Source organism: Lissotriton vulgaris, chromosome 5 (assembly GCF_964263255.1).
Source record: "Lissotriton vulgaris chromosome 5, aLisVul1.2, whole genome shotgun sequence".
Lineage (NCBI taxonomy): Eukaryota > Metazoa > Chordata > Amphibia > Caudata > Salamandridae > Lissotriton > Lissotriton vulgaris.
The window spans coordinates 374,063,022-374,085,170 of NC_141693.1; the positions used below are offsets into that span (position 1 = coordinate 374,063,022).

Below are 22,149 nucleotides of genomic sequence, written 5' to 3' on the forward strand. Positions count from 1 at the left end.
GGAATACATTTCAGGAGACTAATTTTTTGGCAACTAATTTCAGGACTCTATCGTTTGCATCTATATTAAGTTAGTAGCATTTCTTGAGTCCAATTGTAATATTGGTTTTCTTTTGTGCTTCAAAAGGGGTGAATCCAGGGCCCCCCATTTTATGTGGTTGGAAACCCCATAATCCCTCATTGTTTCCCCATTTCTATACCTAAACGTTTCCCATATCCCTGGTTTCTTTCCTGTTTCTTTAATTACCTATTCCCAAAATTGTTTCCCCAATGATATTTCCTTTCTAATTTTTGTCTAAATTCATGTCCTTTAGTTTTTCAGCCATTTGTTAATGTTACTTATTCCAACAATAATTTAATTTCATTCTGGATGATTACTCACCTCCTCTGAGCCAGCGCAGCTCTGGTATCTATCTCTGATGTGGCTATGGCCTGGTTGAAGTAAAATCGTACACAAATTACAATAATATAACTTAATATTATTTTGGACTATTCCTATCGATATTGTAAAATTTCTCTCCAATTAAGGTGAATTTCATCCATGGATTTATGTCATGTAGAAGTTCAATCACTTTTATAGTAAGCTGCTATTCAATCCATCTTTTTTTCCTTAGAACTGACGTGTAACAACCGGCAAGCTAGCAATTGAGTTTGCATCATTCAATACTAGAAATGTTGTGTGCGGTCCATAACCATCATTCATTTGCTATTTATTATTAGCATACATGAATTCTTTCATGAATGCAGAATTGAGACATCCCCACTTTCTAGTTTTTGCACTTACACAAATCAAATTCAATCCATTTGCAAGAAGTGATTAGTCTTCTCCTGTTAACCAATGTAAATATCTTTGGATGTAAGTTCATCTTTTTTTTGTTTCAGAAGGATGTGTGCCAACATAATACATATTGGAAAATGCTCTGATATCCCTCGGGATCTTGTTAGCGCTATATACATCTTTATAAATAAATAATAATAGGCCCAATATGAATCTCTCTCTTTCAGTTCTTATAGAATTAATTTTCATATAATAAAAATACATATCATTCCTGTTTTAGCTTTGAACTTAGACATGGTCCCAATCCTTGGAACCTGTTGGATACTTCTTATTTATTTGTGAATGGCAGGATTGTTTGACCCCTACATTTTAATTAATCTGATAGTCATTTCTTGTGTATATGACAACTTTTGCATTGTAAAAACATTGCTTCCTGTTTTGAGCTATTTTTAAGGCAAGTTATCATTCATTTAATTGTTTACAATACTATTTTTTACCCAAGTCCATTCTCTTTGCATGTAATCATTTGAACGGTCTGTTTTCTGTCTTGCTCATTAGTGAGTATTATAGTATTGTATGAGAAGCAAGTTGACAAAGCAATGTGAGGGACAGAGCTTGTGGTGGCTTACCTTTTGTGCAGCTCTCTCTTTTCATGTTTGTCAGTTACTGCTAGAACTTTGTTTGCCGATATTTGGTCCCGACAGAGATCAACAAACATATGCAGCGAGAACTGTAAAAGAGAGGGTTGCCGCACTGCCGAGATTGCAGTAGACTTATTTCTTTTGGTGCCTATTACCAAAGGTAATTTGCAGTATGTCAAGAAGTACTCCTCTAGTATTAATTTATGTACTCTAGCAAAACTTTGTGAATTGTCCCTATAACATCTAGAATGGAGTTAAAGTGGGAATATTCAGGTAATTGTCATATAAAATTAGTACAAATATAAAGGACTGCGTCCTATTTGCACTGTTTCTAAAATGAAGTTGGACATTACGTGGCATATTAACAAATGCATGCAATAGTACATAAAAGAGTAGTCTTTTAGTACTCCTTCCTGTACTTATAAATCCTTTTGTGAATTGACTCCTTTGTGTCTCCTACGAGACTTTTTACCATTAAGAAATTCCGCCATTGTTGGGTAGAATGTTTTAGTACCCTCACTGTTCTTCTCAAAGAGCAATGCCAGGCATTTAAGTTTTAATTCCACTTTTTCTGATCTGAGCCTGTTGCTCAGCCCAATAATGCTGAAACAGGTCTCTAGTGGCTGGTTTAGCCCAATGGACTGTGTTACAGGTCAACTGTAAGAAAAATGGGCCTCCTCAATATGACCCCTCTATGATCAAACAACAATTTAGTGTCTCAGCATGTTGCTTAACATTGTTTCTAAAATGCTTCTTTGTGTTTAGCTTCTCTCTTCGAAAGCATCATTTGCTTTGCTTGCACATTTAGGTAACAAGACAAGGCAACATTTAAGAGCTAGTTTCTATATATTTTCTGCTTTTTGATCCGGCACTGTCTTCACGATCAGCAGCTCACCTGCAAACAAAAAACCTTTCTTGAGATCCTATTCAGTAGAAAAAGTGAAGTGTTCATTTATGGACGCAATTAAATTGCCAGTATCTACATATACAGTGCAAGAGTAGACTGGATAAAGGGCATCCATGTCTGGTACTGTGTTGTGTTACAAATTAGGCTCCTACCTTTCGATTAATGTGCTGTCTGGTTCAAGGCAGTCTGTGCAAAGCCTGAATACTGAGCAGTTCCATGATAACATTTCAGAATCAACTAGAGACCTAACTCGAAGTTATTCGACCAAACAGATAGAGTTGCAGCAATTACACTGAAGATGCACATGGGGAGACTCTAACTAATCCTGCTCAGATTGCTAAAGGTTTACAAATATCGTCAATTATATATTTTTTTCAGTGAAATTGAACATTATGATGAGCATAACAATATGGGCAGAATTCAGAACAAGCATTTGCAATGCAATAGGTTTCGTAAATGACAATGCCTATTTTTGTTTAAAAAAAATAAATAAAAGGCATTGTCATTTACAATGAAAATAGCCTAAACTCGCGTAAATGCGAGACCTATTGCAAATGATTTTAGCTTAAAACTGAGCGTGGGCCGCTTCAAGGACACCGTGCTCTTTTTTTTTTTTAACTTTAACACTGAGCGCGGTGTCCTTGAAGCGTGCAGCGCGCTCACTATTAAAGTTGAAAAAATAATAATAAACAGAGCGCGGTGTCCCAGAAGTGAAAGCCACGCTCAAAATGAAAGTTAAATATAAATAAATAAACAGAACCCGGTGTCCCTAAAGCGGGCGCTGCGCTCTGGATACAAATACAAAAAAGCCATTTGCTTTGCTAATAGTATTGTATTCTAGCTTTGCATTATTTAGTGTATATTTGTGATATGTGCATATATTTGCTCTCGCCTCGCCCCTTTCATCCGCCTCATGCTATTGTAACCCTCACTATACGAAATTAACACATACTATTCTTCTATTCATTCACCTCCCAATTCGAAAACACTGCTCTTTTCCTACTAACGCTATGCTTTAAACTACTACACATCTAACAAAACAATTCTAACTACATACAACTACAACATATCACAAATATACACTAAATAATGCAAAGCTAGAATACAATACCATTAGCAAAGCAAATGGATTTAACTTAATCATAGGCGAGACCTATTCCATTTTCAATGCTTGTTAAGTAAGGATATAGCTGAATGGGCCCTGCCGGCTGAGAGCTTCGATTTCTGCTCCTGAATCCATCTGTATGTTTCAGAAGGACTGAAGCATAAGTGAGATAAAGGCGTTCATTAACTCTTGGTCAGGCATTCTCCAAGGTGAGGGTACAGGCCAGTCTGCCAATAACTGCCAAGGTTTCCGATGGCTATATGTGACATTTTCATAATTTCATGTAATTATGGGTCAGCCACCTCAGTTGTTTGCACCCGTTTTAAAATCTTACAGTATCTCAGTCTGATTCATTTCTGACATTTGTATGTTTCCCTGTCTTCATTGCTTGATTTTTTTGCTCGTAAGAAAGTGTCACTCTTACTCGTCAAAATGTCACTCATAATTGCATTTACATTTTGAAAATGTCACTCATAGCAATCTGAAACCTTGGCATCTATGGGTGCACTCACACTTGCACAACTTCAGACACTCATGGACAGACTAATGGCCACACAGAAATGATTATAAACACGTAAATGGAATCTACGTGTGGGGCACAAACATGCAGACGCGCAGATTTTAAGCCACCTCGTAACACACAGGGAGAATAAAGGAGTGATCGACCCACTGTGGGTGAGGGAAGCGCACGTTCCAATGAGATATGCGTGTTTTTTAGACAGACGGTGACAGGTACAATGCAGATTTAGAGATAAAGTGAGAGGCGCTATACGTTGCCACACAGTGATTGCGATATGCACGTTCAGACATCCACACACGCGCGAACAGGGTGACACACTGAGGGAAGAGTAGGAAGGTGTATGTGGCGGGAAGGACTCTTATTCTGACACTACTTTCTTCCTTCCAAATGAGGGTCTGGAAAAACTGAGCAGGCGAGCTTGGCTCCCAAATCACAGCACTCCCACTGACACAAAGCCAGGCAGAGGAGAGAGAGAGAGAAAGACCGAAGCAAGAATGGGGCGAAGAGACAGTGAAGAATGAGGAAACAGGGGCGCGGGAAGTGAGCGCGGAAAGAAGAGCAAAGAGAAATCAAAGAATATGGAGACAGAGAGAAGGGGAGATATGGGAAAGAAAGATACAGCAGCAAGATGGGCCGAGGAGAATGGAGACATAAGTGGGGATCGAGAGAAAAGTGAAGACTGGCAGCGGAACAGGAAAGAAAGAGAGGGGGAGGAGAGAGGGAATAGAACGGAGAGCAAAAGAAAGAGAGTGAAACGGAGGAGCAACACAGACCAAGAGACACATAGGCACGCAACACAACAAATGAAGGAGAAAGAAAGTACAAGGGAAGACAATGAGTGTTGGAAAGTCCCGAGACACTGCGAAAGAAATAGCGCAATATGCAATGGAGAGAAAAAAGAGGGAAGAGGATGGAGGCAAAGAGCGCTGTGCAAAATTATACACGACTATTAAAACAGAATTAAAAAAATATAAAATACAGCGTTGTAACAGCAGGGGCTGAATAGCGTTGGATTTGTCATCTCAGGAGAGAAGCTAAAATTGTACAAGACCTCGCTCCAATACGTTAAAATACTTGCAGCCAGACTCGGGATAATATTTATAAGGCAACTCCTTAAAGCTGAAATAAATGATATGGCTTATTGATGACAGTGTCAGTTCCTATTCCAGAAATGTTCAGAGAAAGAGGGAGACGTATACAAGGCCGTCTACTGTTTCTTAATATTGAAGAATGTGGCTTAGTTTCCCTTGTGTGGGCCAATTGTAACATTTTTAAGCCAAGGTTGAAGAGAGATGCGCACTACAGCATTTCTTCGGCAACATCCTACATGGGACGTGTGAACAATGTAAGTGTCGAGCCACTGTACGAGATAAGCATCTCAGCTGCTCGCAGCTCTTCGGGGCGGATAGCACACTGAGGATAGTGACCCAAATGAGAAGGAAAGGGGCGGGGCGAGCCAGGGAGTGGCTAAGATGTACCCCATGAATACTTTCTTTCACTTGCTGATGGTCTGTAGCTTTGTGACGGAGCAGTGGCACAGACTGACAACTACCACTGCAGGAGGGAGGTGGGGGTATTATTCTTCCGTGGCCAGAGGTGGGAGCGAACATAACATAACAGGAGCGAAGATACAAGTGACAGCCCGACGGCTTCACAACTGGAGTTAGAAGGGGGACGAGAAAAGCTGCATTCGGCGTGTAGTTTAGCTACGCGGTCAAACTGACAGCCTAAGGTTTTTGAGAGATGAGACAACTTGCATAGCCTTGGTTTACGGTCACTCACCTGTGTACTTTCCTTCGGTATTTCGGTGCCGGCGGCTGACGGCTCCTCGGGAACCTGCGGTGCCGGTGCGGTGGTCTCCATGGGCGGAAGAGCGCGCCCGCCTTGCAGCCAGCTTTTCCAACGCATCCCACCAACCAGCGACTGAAGCCGGCCCCTGCAATTCTCGTGAGAGCCTAGGGAGCGCTTTCGCCAAAACGCACAAAAAACAAAGAAGCTTCGTCCGCGCGCACTCTTTTTACTAGGGTTCTTACAATGAGAGCAGTAAACATAAAATATAGACAACACGAGGAAGTAATTACAACCAGCGCTTTCCTTTGTGAATATAGATGCACCGCAAATAAAAATCCACTAAGTTTCAGTTCCTGCTTCATTAAGTATGCAGGTTGCCATGTTGGAGTGGTACGTATTCATCCTGTCATTATGTTTAGGGGTGGGCGGCGTCAGAAAAGCACAGAAGTATACGTATTTATGGTAGTAAAGACTTCCATACCTGTTTCACTTTTTATAAATGGCACATATTTATAATAATATAAATGCGTTACATTAGGAAAACAAGTCAGGTCCCGGGCCGCGCTGTGATTGGCTGACGTCACGGGGGTGTCCCGGGCCGGCAGCCAATCACAGCGCGGCCCGGGAATGACGTCACGGGGGTGTCCCGGGCCGGCAGCCAATCGCAGTGCGGCCCGGGACAAAGGGGCGGGGCTTAAAAAAGCACCAGAAACGCCCCCGAATCGCGTTTTCGTGAGAAACCGCGATTGACAGCCTCTGTCTCCCAATGGCTAGCCTCCATTTATGGAGCTAACCAATTGGAAACAGAGGCTGTCCTAACCTCACTATTGAAAACAACAGATTTCGATCTGGGAGGGGCTTCGCCCCTCGCCAGGTTACGAAACCTAAAAAGGGTTCAGGTTAAATTCTGATTCACTGTGGAAAAAATCATAATTTGCTTATCTGTTTTTTTACGTCTGTTCTAAAAACCATGAATGCATGTTAAATCCGACTGTAGCATATGCACATATAAGGCTCCATTATGAGGTTATGCCCACTCTGGTTTAATGACCCCATAATGTCCCTCATCAGGCATTCCAACACCCTGGTATTCCTGCACCAAAAACCACATTTCTCGGAATGAGCTTCATAGTTTTTAAAATGATTTAAACCAGTATGGTTTGTTAATGCTATGTCAGAGCAGGGATCATGGAAATTCTCTCCCAATATAGGGAATACTCACGTATACGCATTTCTAAATGAAGTTCCCAAAACCTTTAAAATGTTGTGAAAAGATAGGCAATGTGCTACAGTGTGCAGTAAGAGGAGCAATGTAAGGGGAACGTATTCCATTTATGTCAGAATAAATTGACGAATAATTTTACATTTCAAAGAAATACCTAACCCTGGCCATGGGTAATGAACACAGTATGCAGAGTAAGCGCATGTGAGTTAGGCAAATAGGTGTACATTAATCCTTATTTTTTCATGCAGTTGCAATTTTTTTTAAATATGTGTAAATCAATGTCTGAGAAGTAGCAAAAAGTTTGTATACGATTTATGTAAATCAATTTTAAAAAGCTAAAAATTTAGTGAATTAGCCAGTCCATTGTTAATTTGATACACCCATTTTTGTAATTTACTCAATTTACCTGTTTTTACTGCCTGTCGTGTTTTTGCTTTGCTTAGTGACTTTTAGGTTGTGTTTTTCATTAATAACTTACACGTTAATCTTTTCATTTCTATAGTGGGGATCATATGGCCGGGATACCCGTCATCCCCTCCCAACACAATCCCCAAGGATGGGAAGACGGACACAGTTCTTGACTTTTGGAAGGCGGGAGGGAGTTACCCTCCCGGCCGTATTTATTAAAATATGAAACAAAATTAAAACATTAAAATAACAGTTTCATATCATGTACAATTTCATTTTCACATTACGATGTTTATTGGCTAACCTTAACACAGCTCTAATACAAAGGTTCTCCTAGCCGATTCTAAACATCCTGCAAATGCATATACTCAAAATTAAATTGTACATCCTAACATTACGGGCCAACGGCAAGGTCGTAACCGGTATCAGATCCCTAATACCAGAACTCCCCCCCTTACTTGTAAGGGGCGGGCGCACAGAGGACTGTACCTCTGTGCCAACTTCCAATTTCCCTTGTCTTAACGGGGGCCCCATATTTACTCGACGCCATCTTAGTGGTCGTCCGAGGACTCGTGTGAGGTGTCTAGAAGGTAGCGTAGACCCCCCTCCCACCCCACACTGCTTACCACATCCGCCGTCGCGGATGTCCTGGCCCCGGGAAATTCCCAGGAGGGGCCCGTAGCCCCTCCTCCCCAGGAAGGGGCCTATGACCGCCTTCCCTTTCGGCGGCCCCATCCTTAGAGGGGTACCGCCTCCCCGTGTGAGGGGCCAATGGCCGCCTCCCCCCGGGCGCTCCCATCCATAATGGGTGGCGCCCCACCTCTAGGGATCTTCCAATTACTGCTCACCGATCATGACCTTACCGCCCGACAAAATAAATACGACATTTTGAACCTAATGAGGCGGAATAGACGGTTAGGCTGGATATTACACAATAACCTTTATTCACACAAGTAACACATCTTTCAACTAGGCTGTGATACTTCACCTAAGAACATGCTAAATAGCAACCATTTTATTATTCTCAAAAGACAATCCAGACTTTATTAAAACAACCTGTAAAAGAGATAATATCACTGTTAATCAACTTTATTGCAGTACTACTCGTTGCCATAAGGGGCTGGTGGGTGGGTCAAAATTGGCTCCTTGTTCCGTCTCGGGCTCACGTGCAACGAGGAGGTGCAGCTTCCAAGCACAGGAACAAGAGGATGCTTCCTTAGATTGTTGCTCTTTTATTCTTCCTTGGGAGGGCGTGTACCCTCCTCCGAACCGCCCACGGGGCGTGGCCAGCGGTGTAGGTGTCTAGGACAACCCCTCCTGGGCGGGAAAAGGCGCGCCCCGGCTACGCCGCTTCGGGCATACCAGCCGGGGCACGCCCACCGCCCAAAATGGTTTCCCGGGGGGATCAGGGCACCCTACCATACGTTCGGGGGGACCGAGTGGTCGCCCCTTTCCATATGGCCGGGATATCCGTCACCCCCTCCCAACACAATCCCCAAGGATGGGAAGACGGACACAGTTCTTGACTTTTGGAAGGCGGGAGGGAGTTACCCTCCCGGCCGTATTTATTAAAATATGAAACAAAATTAAAACATTAAAATAACAGTTTCATATCATGTACAATTTCATTTTCACATTACGATGTTTATTGGCTAACCTTAACACAGCTCTAATACAAAGGTTCTCCTAGCCGATTCTAAACATCCTGCAAATGCATATACTCAAAATTAAATTGTACATCCTAACATTACGGGCCAACGGCAAGGTCGTAACCGGTGTCAGATCCCTAATACCAGAACTCCCCCCCTTACTTGTAAGGGGCGGGCGCACAGAGGACTGTACCTCTGTGCCAACTTCCAATTTCCCTTATCTTAACGGGGGCCCAATATTTACTCGACGCCATCTTAGTGGTCGTCCGAGGACTCGTGTGAGGTGTCTAGAAGGTATCGTAGACCCCCATCCCACCCCGCACTGCTTACCACATCCGCCGTCGCGGATGTCCTGGCCCCGGGAAATTCCCAGGAGGGGCCTGTACCCCCTCCTCCCCAGGGAGGGGCCTATGACCGCCTTCCCTTTCGGTGGCCCCATCCTTAGAGGGGTACCGCCTCCCCGTGTGAGGGGCCAATGGCCGCCTCCCCCCGGGTGCTCCCATCCATAATGGGTGGCGCCCCACCTCTAGGGATCTTCCAATTACTGCTCACCGATCATGACCTTACCGCCACAGGCCGGATAGTTGACCGGCTATCCGGACCCCCCACAAACTCCTACTAAAGGTCATGGCTACACAAACTCTTTAACGAAGCTATGAAGTCTCCTATGAGTAAGACATTCCCCTCCCGGGACAAGTGGACCCCATCTTCAAGATACATATGGTCCCCCCGAATACATCCATGTGGAATACAATGCAACTGGCCTGAACGAAACAACCTACTAAGTTTGTTAATAACTTTCTTTACCGACTGATTCAAAGCTGACACAGAGAGGGCCCCCCGCCACACCTTTCTAGGAATCATGTGTGACCATGCAATCGTGCACCCCGGAACCCTTCTTGCCAACCAACTCACTGTGGATAAAATTAACTCGAGAAGTACTCGTCGACCAATGGTCACCAAATCATTGCCCCCAAGATGTACTATGATTACAGACGGCGGTGACCTCGTCCGCCCTAGCAGTCCCTCCATAAAAGTTTGAAACTGGTCAATACAGAGTCCGCCCCTTCCGTGGAAGGTCACCCTGCACCCGTATTCCCCAGCCACGTGAATCATGTCACCTGCTTTGAATACGTCCGCGGCTCGCCTCACGTATGAGTGGCCAACGACCCACACCACTCTTCCCTCAGCCGGTGATCTTTGACCGCTGGTCCCCAGGTGTCGGGTCAACTGCACAGTCCGCCCCGCAAAGCCTGCTCGCGAAACTGTAACCAAACAGAAAACAAGAAGCGTGAGTGCCTGACATTAGCTTCACAACATGTGCAACCGCACATACCTCTTATAACAATTCGAGGACCAATGCCCCAACTGTTTCACCTTTTCAACACTCAGACCCCTGGCTGTAGCCTCTGTAGCAGCCCCTATCCGGAAGGAATGGGTCCCAAAATCGCTCGGGTTCAAGCCCGCTGCCGCGATTGCCATTGTTAACACCCGCTGGAACTGAAACCTAGTCAGTGGGGTGGCGTCGGTGTGCCTCAGCAAGCTTCCCCCCCATGATGCCGCCCTCTGCGCTAAATACTCCTCCACGCATTTTACCGGGCACATGGGAGACCCTGGAATCCGCTGGACTACCACACAGTCCCCGATCGCGCCCTGATCGGTCTTGGACCTGGCTATTGAGACTACCATCGTCTCACCCTTAAGTTGAATGTGCTCTCGACACAGACCTCCCCCCGTATCCTGCTTATTCCTCGCTACCAGTTCGCTTACCCGCATAGCCCCATGGAATGCTAATGCAAAAGCGGCCCGGAACAGCACTGTCTCTGATTGAGATGAACATGTCGCAGGGAGTACGGACATTAACAGGGACAACCTTTCTAGACCTATCGGGTGCCTCTCATCCACTCTACGACCCTCAAGGCGTAGGGTCCTGGATGCCATGAGCCTGCGCCATGAAGGCAATGGCGGCCCTGTGCCTATTGGCTGTCGCCAGTGATCGGCCTGCCTGATGTAGTGATACCAGAAATTTCAGGACATACTCCTCCTGCCCCCAATGCTCCCCCCTAGCTGAACCCAAAAATTCCCAATAGGAACGGAACGCCCCTTCATATGCCTTCCTTGTCCTGGGTGCTAGACTCTCTCCCACGAGGTTTTGTAATCCGGGGCACCGAGAGACCAGAGAGCTTCGGGAAATGGTGCCGCCACCAAGTCCGCTGAGGGCAGAAAACCTAGGAAGGCCTGCATGTGGGAACGAGAGAGTGCATCTGCCGCCTGGTTCAGTACCCCAGGCACGTGTCTTGCCCTAAAGTGGACGTTTAGTCTCATACATAGCAGGACAATTTCTTTCAGCAATCTCAAAATCCATTTGCAGCGTGCTGCCTGATTATTGATACATTCAACAACGGTCATATTATCAGACCAGAAAACCACGGTGCGATCACGAAACCCCTCTGGCCATGGTTCCAATGCCACCAGAATGGGGAACAGCTCAAGAAACCCAATGTTACCTGTGAGCCCGCTATCGTGACACCACGCCGGCCATGTTCGTGCCGACCATTGATTACCAAAGATGGCGCCAAAGCCTACACTCCCTGCCGAGTCGGTCCACAACCACAGCTCCTCGGAGGAAGCTGGCGGTTTGTTCCACACGACGCGACCGTTAAAATCCGCCAGAAATGCCAGCCATATGCACATATCCTGGCGAACCTCTGCTGACAGTCGTGTGCGGTGGTGCCCTTCCTTGAGGCCAACCATGGCTTGTGCGATAGAGCGGGAAAAGGGGCGTGCCATCGGTATCACTCTAAGGGCAAAGTTAAGCTGACCCACAGCTTGTTGCAACTGATGGAGGGTTACTTTTTTTGCGCCTAGGCAGATTTCAAGTGAGGCTTTAAATTTCATTACCTTCCCCTTGGGCAAACGGAAGCACCCCTCTACAGAGTCGAGCTCAATTCCCAGAAACTCGAGTGAAGTAGATGGCCCTACCGTCTTGCCTGGTGCCAGTGGCACGCCAAAACATTTCATGAGATTACAGAATTCCCTCAAAGCCTGTGCACATTCCGTGTCCCCAGCTGTCCCCAGAAACAGAAAATCATCAAGGTAATGCATAACCTGCGTAAAGCCCGTGGCTCTGGTGAACGCCCATTGCAAAAAAAGTACTGAACTTCTCAAAATACGCACAAGAGATGGAGCAACCCATCGGCATACATTTATCCATGTAGTAGCATCCTTGAAACACAAAACCTAAGAGACGCTGATCGTGTGGGTGTACCGGGAGCAACCGGAACGCTGACTCGATATCTGATTTAGCCATCAGTGCTCCGGGCCCCAGGCGATTCAACATGGTGACGGCCTCATCAAAGGATGCATACCGCACCGAACAAACTCCCGGGTCAATCGCATCGTTCACCGAAAGACCCCTAGGAGCGGACAAATTATGGATTAACCTGAACTCACCCGGGTCCTTCTTGGGGACCACTCCCAACGGTGAACAAACAAAGTTGACAACCGGCGGGTTTTCATATGGACCCGTAACCCGACCTCGGGCCACCTCCTTTGCAATCTTTGCCTGTACCACCGCCGTATTTTGTTGAACCGATAGTTGGTTCTTACACTGTGCTTCCCCCTGAAAATCCCCCGCTGGGATGCGGAAACCATATGAGAAACCGTCTCGCAACACCCCGGCAGAGACATGATCAGGATATTCATTCAGCCAAGGGATCATTGCCATGATATCAACGGGAGTAGGTAATGGTGCCCCTCGGTCGATGTTAGACCTGTTTGGCCCCTCCTCTACCTCCTGTATCACCATTCTTGGCTCTGCACGAACTCTCGGGGTGTGACGACTGTCCGCACCCTGCACACTCATGCCTGAACTTGCATGTCCCTTGTGGCCTAGTGCACTTGCCCCTGTTAAAGCTCCAACAGACTCCTTTTCTACTCGAGTTCCCGTTACTCTTTGTGTGCTGATCACTGTTGGCGCCCGCCCGAAAGGGCGCCGCCACATAATGGCGGGAAGGCTCCGCCCCATTCCCGCCGAAAGAAGACGACTTCGTTGTGTTCGGCATAACCTGTTTCTGCCAAGAAATGGAGTCGAAACAATCCCACGTCAGGGATGAGTCGTGCTCCTTGGCCTTACGAAATTTGTTATCATAACCCATCCATTGATTGCCTTCATACGTTTCATAAAATTCCATTATACGTGTTTGGTAACAAGCTAATCCCAACAATACTTCAGGCCTACGTTCCCCCATGATTGCAGTGAACATTCCAAACGCTCTGGCCCAATTAGCAATCGTTTCATCTACCATGAAACCCGCCATTTTGGCACGCCATACACTCGGATGCAACAACTCCTTCTGATTTCTAACGTGCTCTATCTCATAGTGATCGGACAACAGCGGAAACATGTTCACATATTTATCCGCCCAAATCCTTTCTTTCACATCCATCGGGATATGTTGGACCACCTTTTCCCTCCTTGAGGGTAACGATCCCTCCCCCGCCATTGGCAACGGCTGCTTACACGAACCAGTAGCTGGATCTGTTGTTGCTGCTTTTCCAACGCTCGACGTGGGTTGTTCCGAGGGATTCTGCGGGGAAACAAGAGGACAAGGCGCCTTCGCAGCATCTCTCGATTGCCGCAACTGCTTCATTATTAACCTGGCCTCCTCGGCCGTGTCTCCCGGTGCCACAGCACCCTTGTTGCTCTTGCTTAACCATGCCGCCAACTGGGCGGCCAGTTCGGGCGGCATATCCCCCTCGTTAACGGGTGTAACTACCACAGGGATCGGCTGTCCCGCGTTCGGGATCGGAACTGGGGCCTCAACTGGACTGACCGGGCTCGCCGGAGGTGACTCGGGCACCGGGGCCTCCCCCCCTGCCGCCCTATTCCTGGCCCTTTTACCTCTCCCGGCAGGGACTACTCCCGGCAATGCTGGCCCGATGACTTTCTTCGGTCTACCCGTACCATTCATTGCCGCCATCTGCTTCTTCATGTTCGCCATGTCTTTCACCAGCATGCGAAGCATTTGTTCGGTCCCGACCTTCTTTCCGACCTTCTTGCCAGGCATCGTTCACGGCTATTCGACTCGAGGTCCTGGATCCAAAGCTTCAGAATCACTGAAATGAGAAACACAAAAATTACAAGTTCTCAAAATTGGCTCCTTGTTCCGTCTCGGGCTCACGTGCAACGAGGAGGTGCAGCTTCCAAGCACAGGAACAAGAGGATGCTTCCTTAGATTGTTGCTCTTTTATTCTTCCTTGGGAGGGCGTGTACCCTCCTCCGAACCGCCCACAGGGCCTGGCCAGCGGTGTAGGTGTCTAGGACAACCCCTCCTGGGCGGGAAAAGGCGCGCCCCGGCTACGCCGCTTCGGGCATACCAGCCGGGGCACGCCCCCCGCCCAAAATGGTTTCCCGGGGGGATCAGGGCACCCTACCATACGTTCGGGGGGACCGAGTGGTCGCCCCTTTCCATTCAGTGAAATAGGTTAGCATAGAAATAGATTATTTACAAATTGAAAAAATAGATTTCTTCTTAATTTCTTCGCAACAGCAACCAGCAGCTGAAGGTTTGTCATTCTTGAGTTCCAAAATCCGAGCAGTTCTGATGAACATATTGCTTCTTTCAATGGAAGTATTTGGATGTCTAACATGAAATGTACCACGTATTTGAACACCACATTTTTTTCATGAGTGCATACATATTTAAAAAACAATCTAAATGTTTCTTCAATTTTGGGGGAATATTTTATCAATGTATTATTTCCCAAGTGTTTTCTGGATGTTATCTTTTTCATAGCTTTTTTCGCTTTAATTTGAACAGCTTATTCTATGCCACTTTTCTCCATGAATACATAGTGCTCGCCACAATTTTTTTCTGCCAATTTTGTTGATGAGTAGTAACTGACCATAATTTTCGATCTTGTGTTATCTTTTATACTTTCACCCAACTTAGAATATTCATCAGAACTTCTAAGTTTAGCATATGTGTTAGACCTTTCGTCCTTGGTATGGTCTTCCCCTAAACCTTTTGCCTTCTCCCGTTCTGTTTTCTGAAATGTGATTTTTTTTACATTAGGACTCTGTGCACTTTACCATTGCTAACTAGTGCTAAGGTGCTTGTGCTATCTTCCTGAACATGGTAAAATTAGCCTACAACTTATTAGAATATTTAGTTTGCTTATAGGCCCTACTATGTGGTATTACTTGCACCCAAGGCGTGCAAAGTTAAATGCTACTAGTATGTCTGAAGCACTCATTGTGCCACCCACTATAATAGCTCTTTAAAACATGCCTCAGGCATGCCATTGCAGGGATAAAACTGCCAATTCAACCTGTCCAAACAAACCTTTTACCAGGCCTAAACCTCAAATTTTCATACATTGAAGTCACCCCTAAGGTAGGTCCTAAAGAGCTCATAGGGCTGGTTGCATTGTATTCAAACGTTAGGACATGTCTTTTTAAGTTTTACATGTCCTGGTAGTGTTAGACCTACCTCTCCCATTGGATAGCATTGGGTTACCTTATAATATACATTATTAAGTACTTACCTTTTATTGGGGACAGGTGCAAATGTCATGTTTGGTTTACATTGTAATTTAAAATCCTCTTTCATGGTAAAGTAGGGTTTTAATTCACAATTCTGATAATGCCATTTTTAGAAAGTTGACATTTTCTTGTTCTAACCATTTGGTGCCTGCAGTCTGTGTTCTGAGTCACATGACTGTGACTAGCTTGGCCTTTGTGTGTTCCTCCCAGAAAGTGAGACAAAAGGGGACTAGGTATTGGCTGGATGGACCATCCTGCCAGTGTGGGTGTGACGGAATTGTCCTTGACCCACTTACATTTTAAAGGGCTGCCTCTAGCACACTCACAAAGGAACTTGACACCAGTCTTTTGGCAGCTTAGACTACTCAGATCCATGGTAGTGGAAAGAAAAAACTTTCCAAAACCAGATGTGGGAGTAGCCAGAATGTCACCCCCACTTCAAAGACTGGCACTAGCTATAAATATTTGACCTCTTGAACCATCTCTTCAGTAAGCTCTTCAGTACTCTCCTGGACCTGTGGAAGATTCAAAAGGTTTGCCTGCTGCTGGAAGAACTGCATTGCTGCCCTGCTGACTGAAGGGAACTGGATCTGCTCCTTCAATTCAGGTCCACCAGAGTGACTCCAGGGGGTATTAGTTGGCCTCCTGTGTGAGCTACAGGGACATAACAAGCTCCATAGACCTTAACCCTACACCTAACCCCTAAGTGGTGACCCCAGGTCCTGAACTCTTGGAAGTGGTGATAAAGGTGCTGCTCCTGCCTCACCCTAAATGTTGGGGCTTAGAGCATTTTTCACAAAAATGTACCTGAGAACTGACAGAAGACTGGGACCTACCTGTCTGCCGATCCGCCCAAGGTGCGTCCTTCAGTGCAATCCTCATTTGAAATCTTAAAGATACCTCCTTAATGACTGATCAGCACTGACAATTGTTTTGTAAAAGGTGACCATGTAGATCAGATGTGGGACACGGGTAATTTGTAATCTTGTTCTTGGGTAGATGGGTAATTTGAGCATCCTTTTCATTGCCTATAGTCAATGGAAATAATGATAAAACCCTAGTACATATATCCACTCACACAATGGCATATGTAACTTTAGAGTTACTGAATTTAAAAAAAAATGTGACTTACAAATGATACATTTTTTACCATCATGCATATAGTACACTGTTAATATCACTATTATTCATTAGCTAATACTTCTATCTGATCAATTACTCACAGAACCTGGATGACAGTAGCCACGTTGTCAAAATTCACAAAGGTCTTTGGATAATTAGGTTCAGCCGAGGTGAAAAAATACTTTGATTTATCACTACTAACTTAAAATAAATATATGTGCGATTTCACCAATATGCAGTATTTTTACATGTGTGTATATCTGCTTCAAGGTGTTGGTTGTAAGGCGCAATAGAACGGGATGAGTCTAGGAAATTGAACACCCACAAATGTGTTAATTTGTGAGTATTCACATAATTTTGGCAGGCAAATTCTAACCCTAGATACATTTGCTGGTTTATGCTTGCCAAGGCCCGAAATAATCTCTGGCCAGGCAGCCACTGGGCTGGAAACTGTCCCAAAAGTAGACAGAGCCTATGGGAGCATTTTTTCCATAAGGAAATATATTTTCTTCTTTGAGAAAAAAGTTAGGAACTACGAATATACTTGTGCACAATATGTACATTTGTGGAAATGCACAAATTACATTCATATATGTGTGAAAACCTGTGAATGTTTGTACTTCTAGAAATCTAAAACAGTCACATTTTCACAGGAATGCTTCTAAAATATTTTGACAATTAGAAGATAGTGTTACATTTATTTCAAACTTAGATGTAAGCCTGCTGTTTTGTGAATCAGGGCCCTGGTGAGGATAAGATGAGCAAATTGGGTAAGACATCATATGAGATAAACCACATCTATCACTTGCCCAGTTTGGAAACCCAGCGGAACAAAGGGTTCACTTTGTACAGAAGTTTCCCAAATAACAGTAGAAACGATGCCTCAAGCTTATGATGATCTTACTGGGGATATCCATATGTTAAATGTAGAAAAAATTACATTTTTGAATCATTATCCCCATTGTCTTGGACTAATGCTGCTTTTTAGTCTGTGTACTGGGACTTTGTCAGTGCATGTGCTCTGGCCCCTAAAACATGTCGAAATTGTCTATACTCCTAATTGGCACATTTAGCTTATCTATAGGTCCCTAGTATATGGTACAAAATGTCTATAAGGTAAATGTCACTAATGGACTGCAGCAGGTATTATGCCACCACTAAAGTGACAACGTAAAACATCACTGCAGGCCTGCCACCGGTAACCAGGCCGTGCAGATTTAAACTGCAAATTCAACCTAAAAAAATCCTCTCTTGACAGGCCCAAAGCATCATTTTTAATATACATAAGTTCCATGTAAGTAGGCCTTAAATGCCTTTATGATATGTAAAATCAGGACTAACAAAAGTTTATTGTCATCACAGTGACAAAGCCCTAAAAGCAATTTCACTGTAGCAGAGTTACCTGTTCTATATGAAAGCACTGGGATACATTATTAAAAGTATGTCATGCTATCTCCACCTGGGAACAAGATTCAAAGTTCATAAATAAACGTTAAAAAATATTTATTACAGATCCAATCCATTAGTGAAGTTTGATTTGTACTAAATATTTGACAAATGGTACTTTTAAAAAGTCACCTTTAACCTGCTAAAAGCCTCTAAAACCCATATGCCTGAGCCTCTGTCACCCAGGAGCTCAATAGCTCCTTGATGAGGTGGGAATTGGCTCTCATATCTGAGAAAAGGCCTTAGATGTGGAGGGAGGTGTATCTACCCTTGACAGGATGCCCTGGGGCCTATGCTCATCCTGTTGAATCGCAAAGGATGCCAACCCTGTTATTGGCAGAAGTATCTTACACCTGGGCATTCTGCTTTTGCCTTCCTAGCCAGCGAAGCTCCAATTCCAGTGGGAGAAGAGCTGCCCCCTGAACCAGTTTTGAGTGACCACAAAGGAGGGTTTGCTCATTTACCTGGCCACACCTGTCCGTTGGGCACAGGAGCACACAGGGGAAGAAACGTCCTGCCACGTTTGGTTAAGGTACAGTGAAGAGAGGGACTCTGGAGTTGTTTCTAGTAGGACACAAAGGACCTGCTGTCAAATGTGGGTGTGGTTACCCAACTGAAAGTTTACCCTATTGGTTATGGAGTTACTAGGAGTTACCAATACCCACAGGCTAGAGCCAAGCATAAATGAGGCACCCCGGTACCTTCTTCAGAACACTAGTGGACCTGTTGCAGACAGAAGAAGGACTGCACCTGCATTTGAGACCTGTGCGGAGTACCCTAGGTACTGTCCTACTCCCACTTATTCTTAGGGCAAGGAATTTGATTCCAAGGGTCAGTTATCTGACATCCTATTAAACTACAGGGACACAAAAGCTACAAGTAGCCCACTTCTGTTAGAGCCCAGCTGACCACGTGCAGCTGGACCTGCCCTGGACCCTGCTGATGTTTTCTGTTGAAGTATACATCCTGACCCCCAAAGCGCTGTACCTTGGATCCTGTAAACCTTCACTGAGGCCAGAGAGTCCCTTTCCCTGCCTAATTGAAAGCTCCACTGAATTTGACACCGCACATCGACAACCTTCATCTATGACATCAACTGACCCAAAGCCGAGCAGCACATGATCAACAGATTTCCCAGACTCGACACCAATGAAAACTAATTTGACTGCTACACAGGACTTGATACGGATCAACACCTGAGCAATGCCTGCAGTCTTTGTGGACAACTTCATTTGGACCGATGCCGAGCACCCTCCAATTTAATCCGATTCCTTGTGCGGCCATACCTCTGCACTGTCAAGCCCTTCCTCAGATACATTTGACTGCCTGGCCCTACTGAAGACTTTTGTACTTTCATAAAAGTTTCTAAGTGAGAAGGCAACTTTGTGACTACAATGAATTTGGTCACTGTATATTCAGCACAGTTGGCCTTAACTTTTAACTTTGACCCAGTCTAGCATGACCAGATACCCACTTTTTGACACTATGTTTTTATTGAAAACAGTAAAAATGTATATCTCTTGTTCACCTTATTGTTTTTTTGTTGTGTTGATGTCATTTTAATCATTATAATATTCTCACTTTTATAAATTGGAGTAGGATTTTTAATGTGTTCTGTTTTCAACTTTTTAAATATTTTGGTAATTCTAAATGCTTTACACATTTTCTTAAGTTAAGCCTGTCTTTTCTGTGACATAGCTACAATGGGTTTATTTATATAGAGTTTTATATAGCGCAAAATTGACCCGAATCAGTTATGAGAGCGCTTTACATAGCACCAGTAGCATTAAATCAGGATACAATCATTTATTTGTTAGGTACCGGGAGATTAAGTGATTTGCCCAGAATCATAGACTGTTCAGGGTCGTACCCGAGATGCGAACCTACTTCCCCAGATTCGAAGTCGACTGCCCTAGCCATTAGGCCACTCCTCTCCCCTAGTTGAGTCCAGGTTTAAATTACTGAAACCTTTCCTGGATCTAACAAGAAAAGTGACCTCACTTGTTGTGGACTACTAGCCACCTCTATTAATAATGCACTTTCTCACAGAAAGCACCTTGTTCCTTATGGGATGCAATGCAAAGTTCTTCTTATTACACATTCAGATTGTTGTGGAGAGATTCTACCCTGAAACATTTGTCTTAATGGTTGTGACATTATAATATTCAAAATCTAATCGATAAGGAAGAGGAAGCAGTGAAAGGCAACAGACATTAACACTCAAGCAAAATAGATTTTGGAAGCTGAGGACCTGGCTTTGATAAGAAGAACAGCTACATCGACCCTATGAATGAGGCTTGCCTTACTAGGAGATTGTAGTCAGGATCATGTGACCATGAGGGAAGTACATGCTTCAGGGACAGCCACTGTTTCCGGCAGCTGGGCGCCATACCACATTAGCACTTTTGGTGTACATAAACTGAAGTGTATGATTACAACTATAATCAAAATGTCCCTCACCTTCTTTTTGGATTTACTTCTGTGTGGAATTTTAGGAAAAGGAAGGCATTCAATGGGAGCCAAAGGAAGACGATGAAGATGAAGAAGAGATATGTGAAGAGGAAGAGGAGGAGGATGATCACATGGAGTTTTGTCGTACTTGTAAAGATGGCGGGGAGCTGCTGTGCTGCGACACCTGTCCATCTTCCTATCACTTACACTGTCTGAACCCCCCTTTGCCCGAAATACCAAATGGTGAATGGCTCTGCCCTCGCTGTACAGTAAGTATATTTAATTTTAGTAAGTAGAATAAAGCTATATCTCATATTTATTTCATAGTTATTAGATCCCTTAAAATGTCTTGAGTTTTAGTTTCAGGCAAGGCCTTTATCTTTGAAGTCTTCCTAGCTTGTTATCAATCTAGCTGCATAGATGTTTTAAGCTGTGGGCAAATTAATCACAACTATTTATCTCTGCCCCTTTTTCTTCTATCATCAACTCCTCTGCCTCTCCCCCGCACAAACATATATCTTTTTCTAGACCGACTTCTGCATTTCAACTCATCCTCTCCTGCTCACCCATTTCTGTCAACCTCTATTTTTAAGGATCTATCTTACCCATTCTTCTTCTTTTTCTGTCTCACACTTCTTTTACCTCTATATTAACCTCGCCTCTCTTTCTATAATTCATGAATTTCTCTTAGCTTTCGCTTTTAGCTCTACTCCACTTTGTCTTTCTACCCTCCACCTCTCTGCCCTTTTATATTCCCCACTACTCTCTTTTTTCGACCAGTTTTTCTACACCTCTTCTCATTGTGCTCTCTGCCACCTTTGCATTACTTTGTGATTCCTCAAGTCGCTCTGTGTACATCTACCTCATGCTGCTGTTACTTCTCTCAAAGTCACATCTTTTTCTACATTATCTCTCTCTACCTCACCCATTAGAGTGCTGTACTCCTATATCTTTCCCTACATCTCAGGCCACCTTTCCACCACACTCTAAAACCTTACCTATTTCTCTGTCTCTTTTTTTCTACTCACAGTTTCCTCTTTCTACCACTCCTTATTTTTTCTTCTGGCTAACTCATACAAATATATTTGTGGTTACAAATATTCAGCACAAAAAGCTACAATCTCTAGTTATATGTGCATATGTATTATTTTACTTTAATGCACTAGTCCACTAAACATATAACAAGTCACTGTTAGCCTGGTTTCTAGCAATAGGAGTAACAAGCTGGTAGATATTCAGTTCTACATGAAATGTTTTTGTTGCAAGTGAGGAAATCTAGATACAAACTCAAAATTAAATAGCTTTTTCAATGCTTGTTCAAGCTTTCTTAAGGTACTATAGGGCTTGCTGACACTAGGCAGAGCAAGCTTTTGGCTTCTTTTTCATGCCCCTGTTTCTGGAGCTTTAACGTCTAATTAAAAATTGTTGGCCATTATAAGGGTTTGAATGAGCCAAAAAGAGGTATTAAATTAAAAGCTGCTTCAAAGATGTGGCCCATAAATATATCTAGTCCAGGGATCCACAAATTAGGATGTTAGTGCTAATTCTCTGTGAAATAGA

At 44.3% G+C, this 22,149-nt stretch overlaps 1 protein-coding gene across 1 annotated transcript in view; it reads left to right on the plus strand.

Moving 5' to 3' along the window:
- The window catches only part of CHD5 (chromodomain helicase DNA binding protein 5), a 1,029,381-nt gene that overhangs the window by 451,549 nt on the left and 555,683 nt on the right, over positions 1-22,149 (plus strand). The window contains exon 9 of the mRNA XM_086921723.1: positions 20,634-20,858. Within this exon, the coding sequence (XP_086777849.1) occupies positions 20,634-20,858 (225 nt within the window). The remainder of the gene's footprint in view (positions 1-20,633; positions 20,859-22,149) is intronic.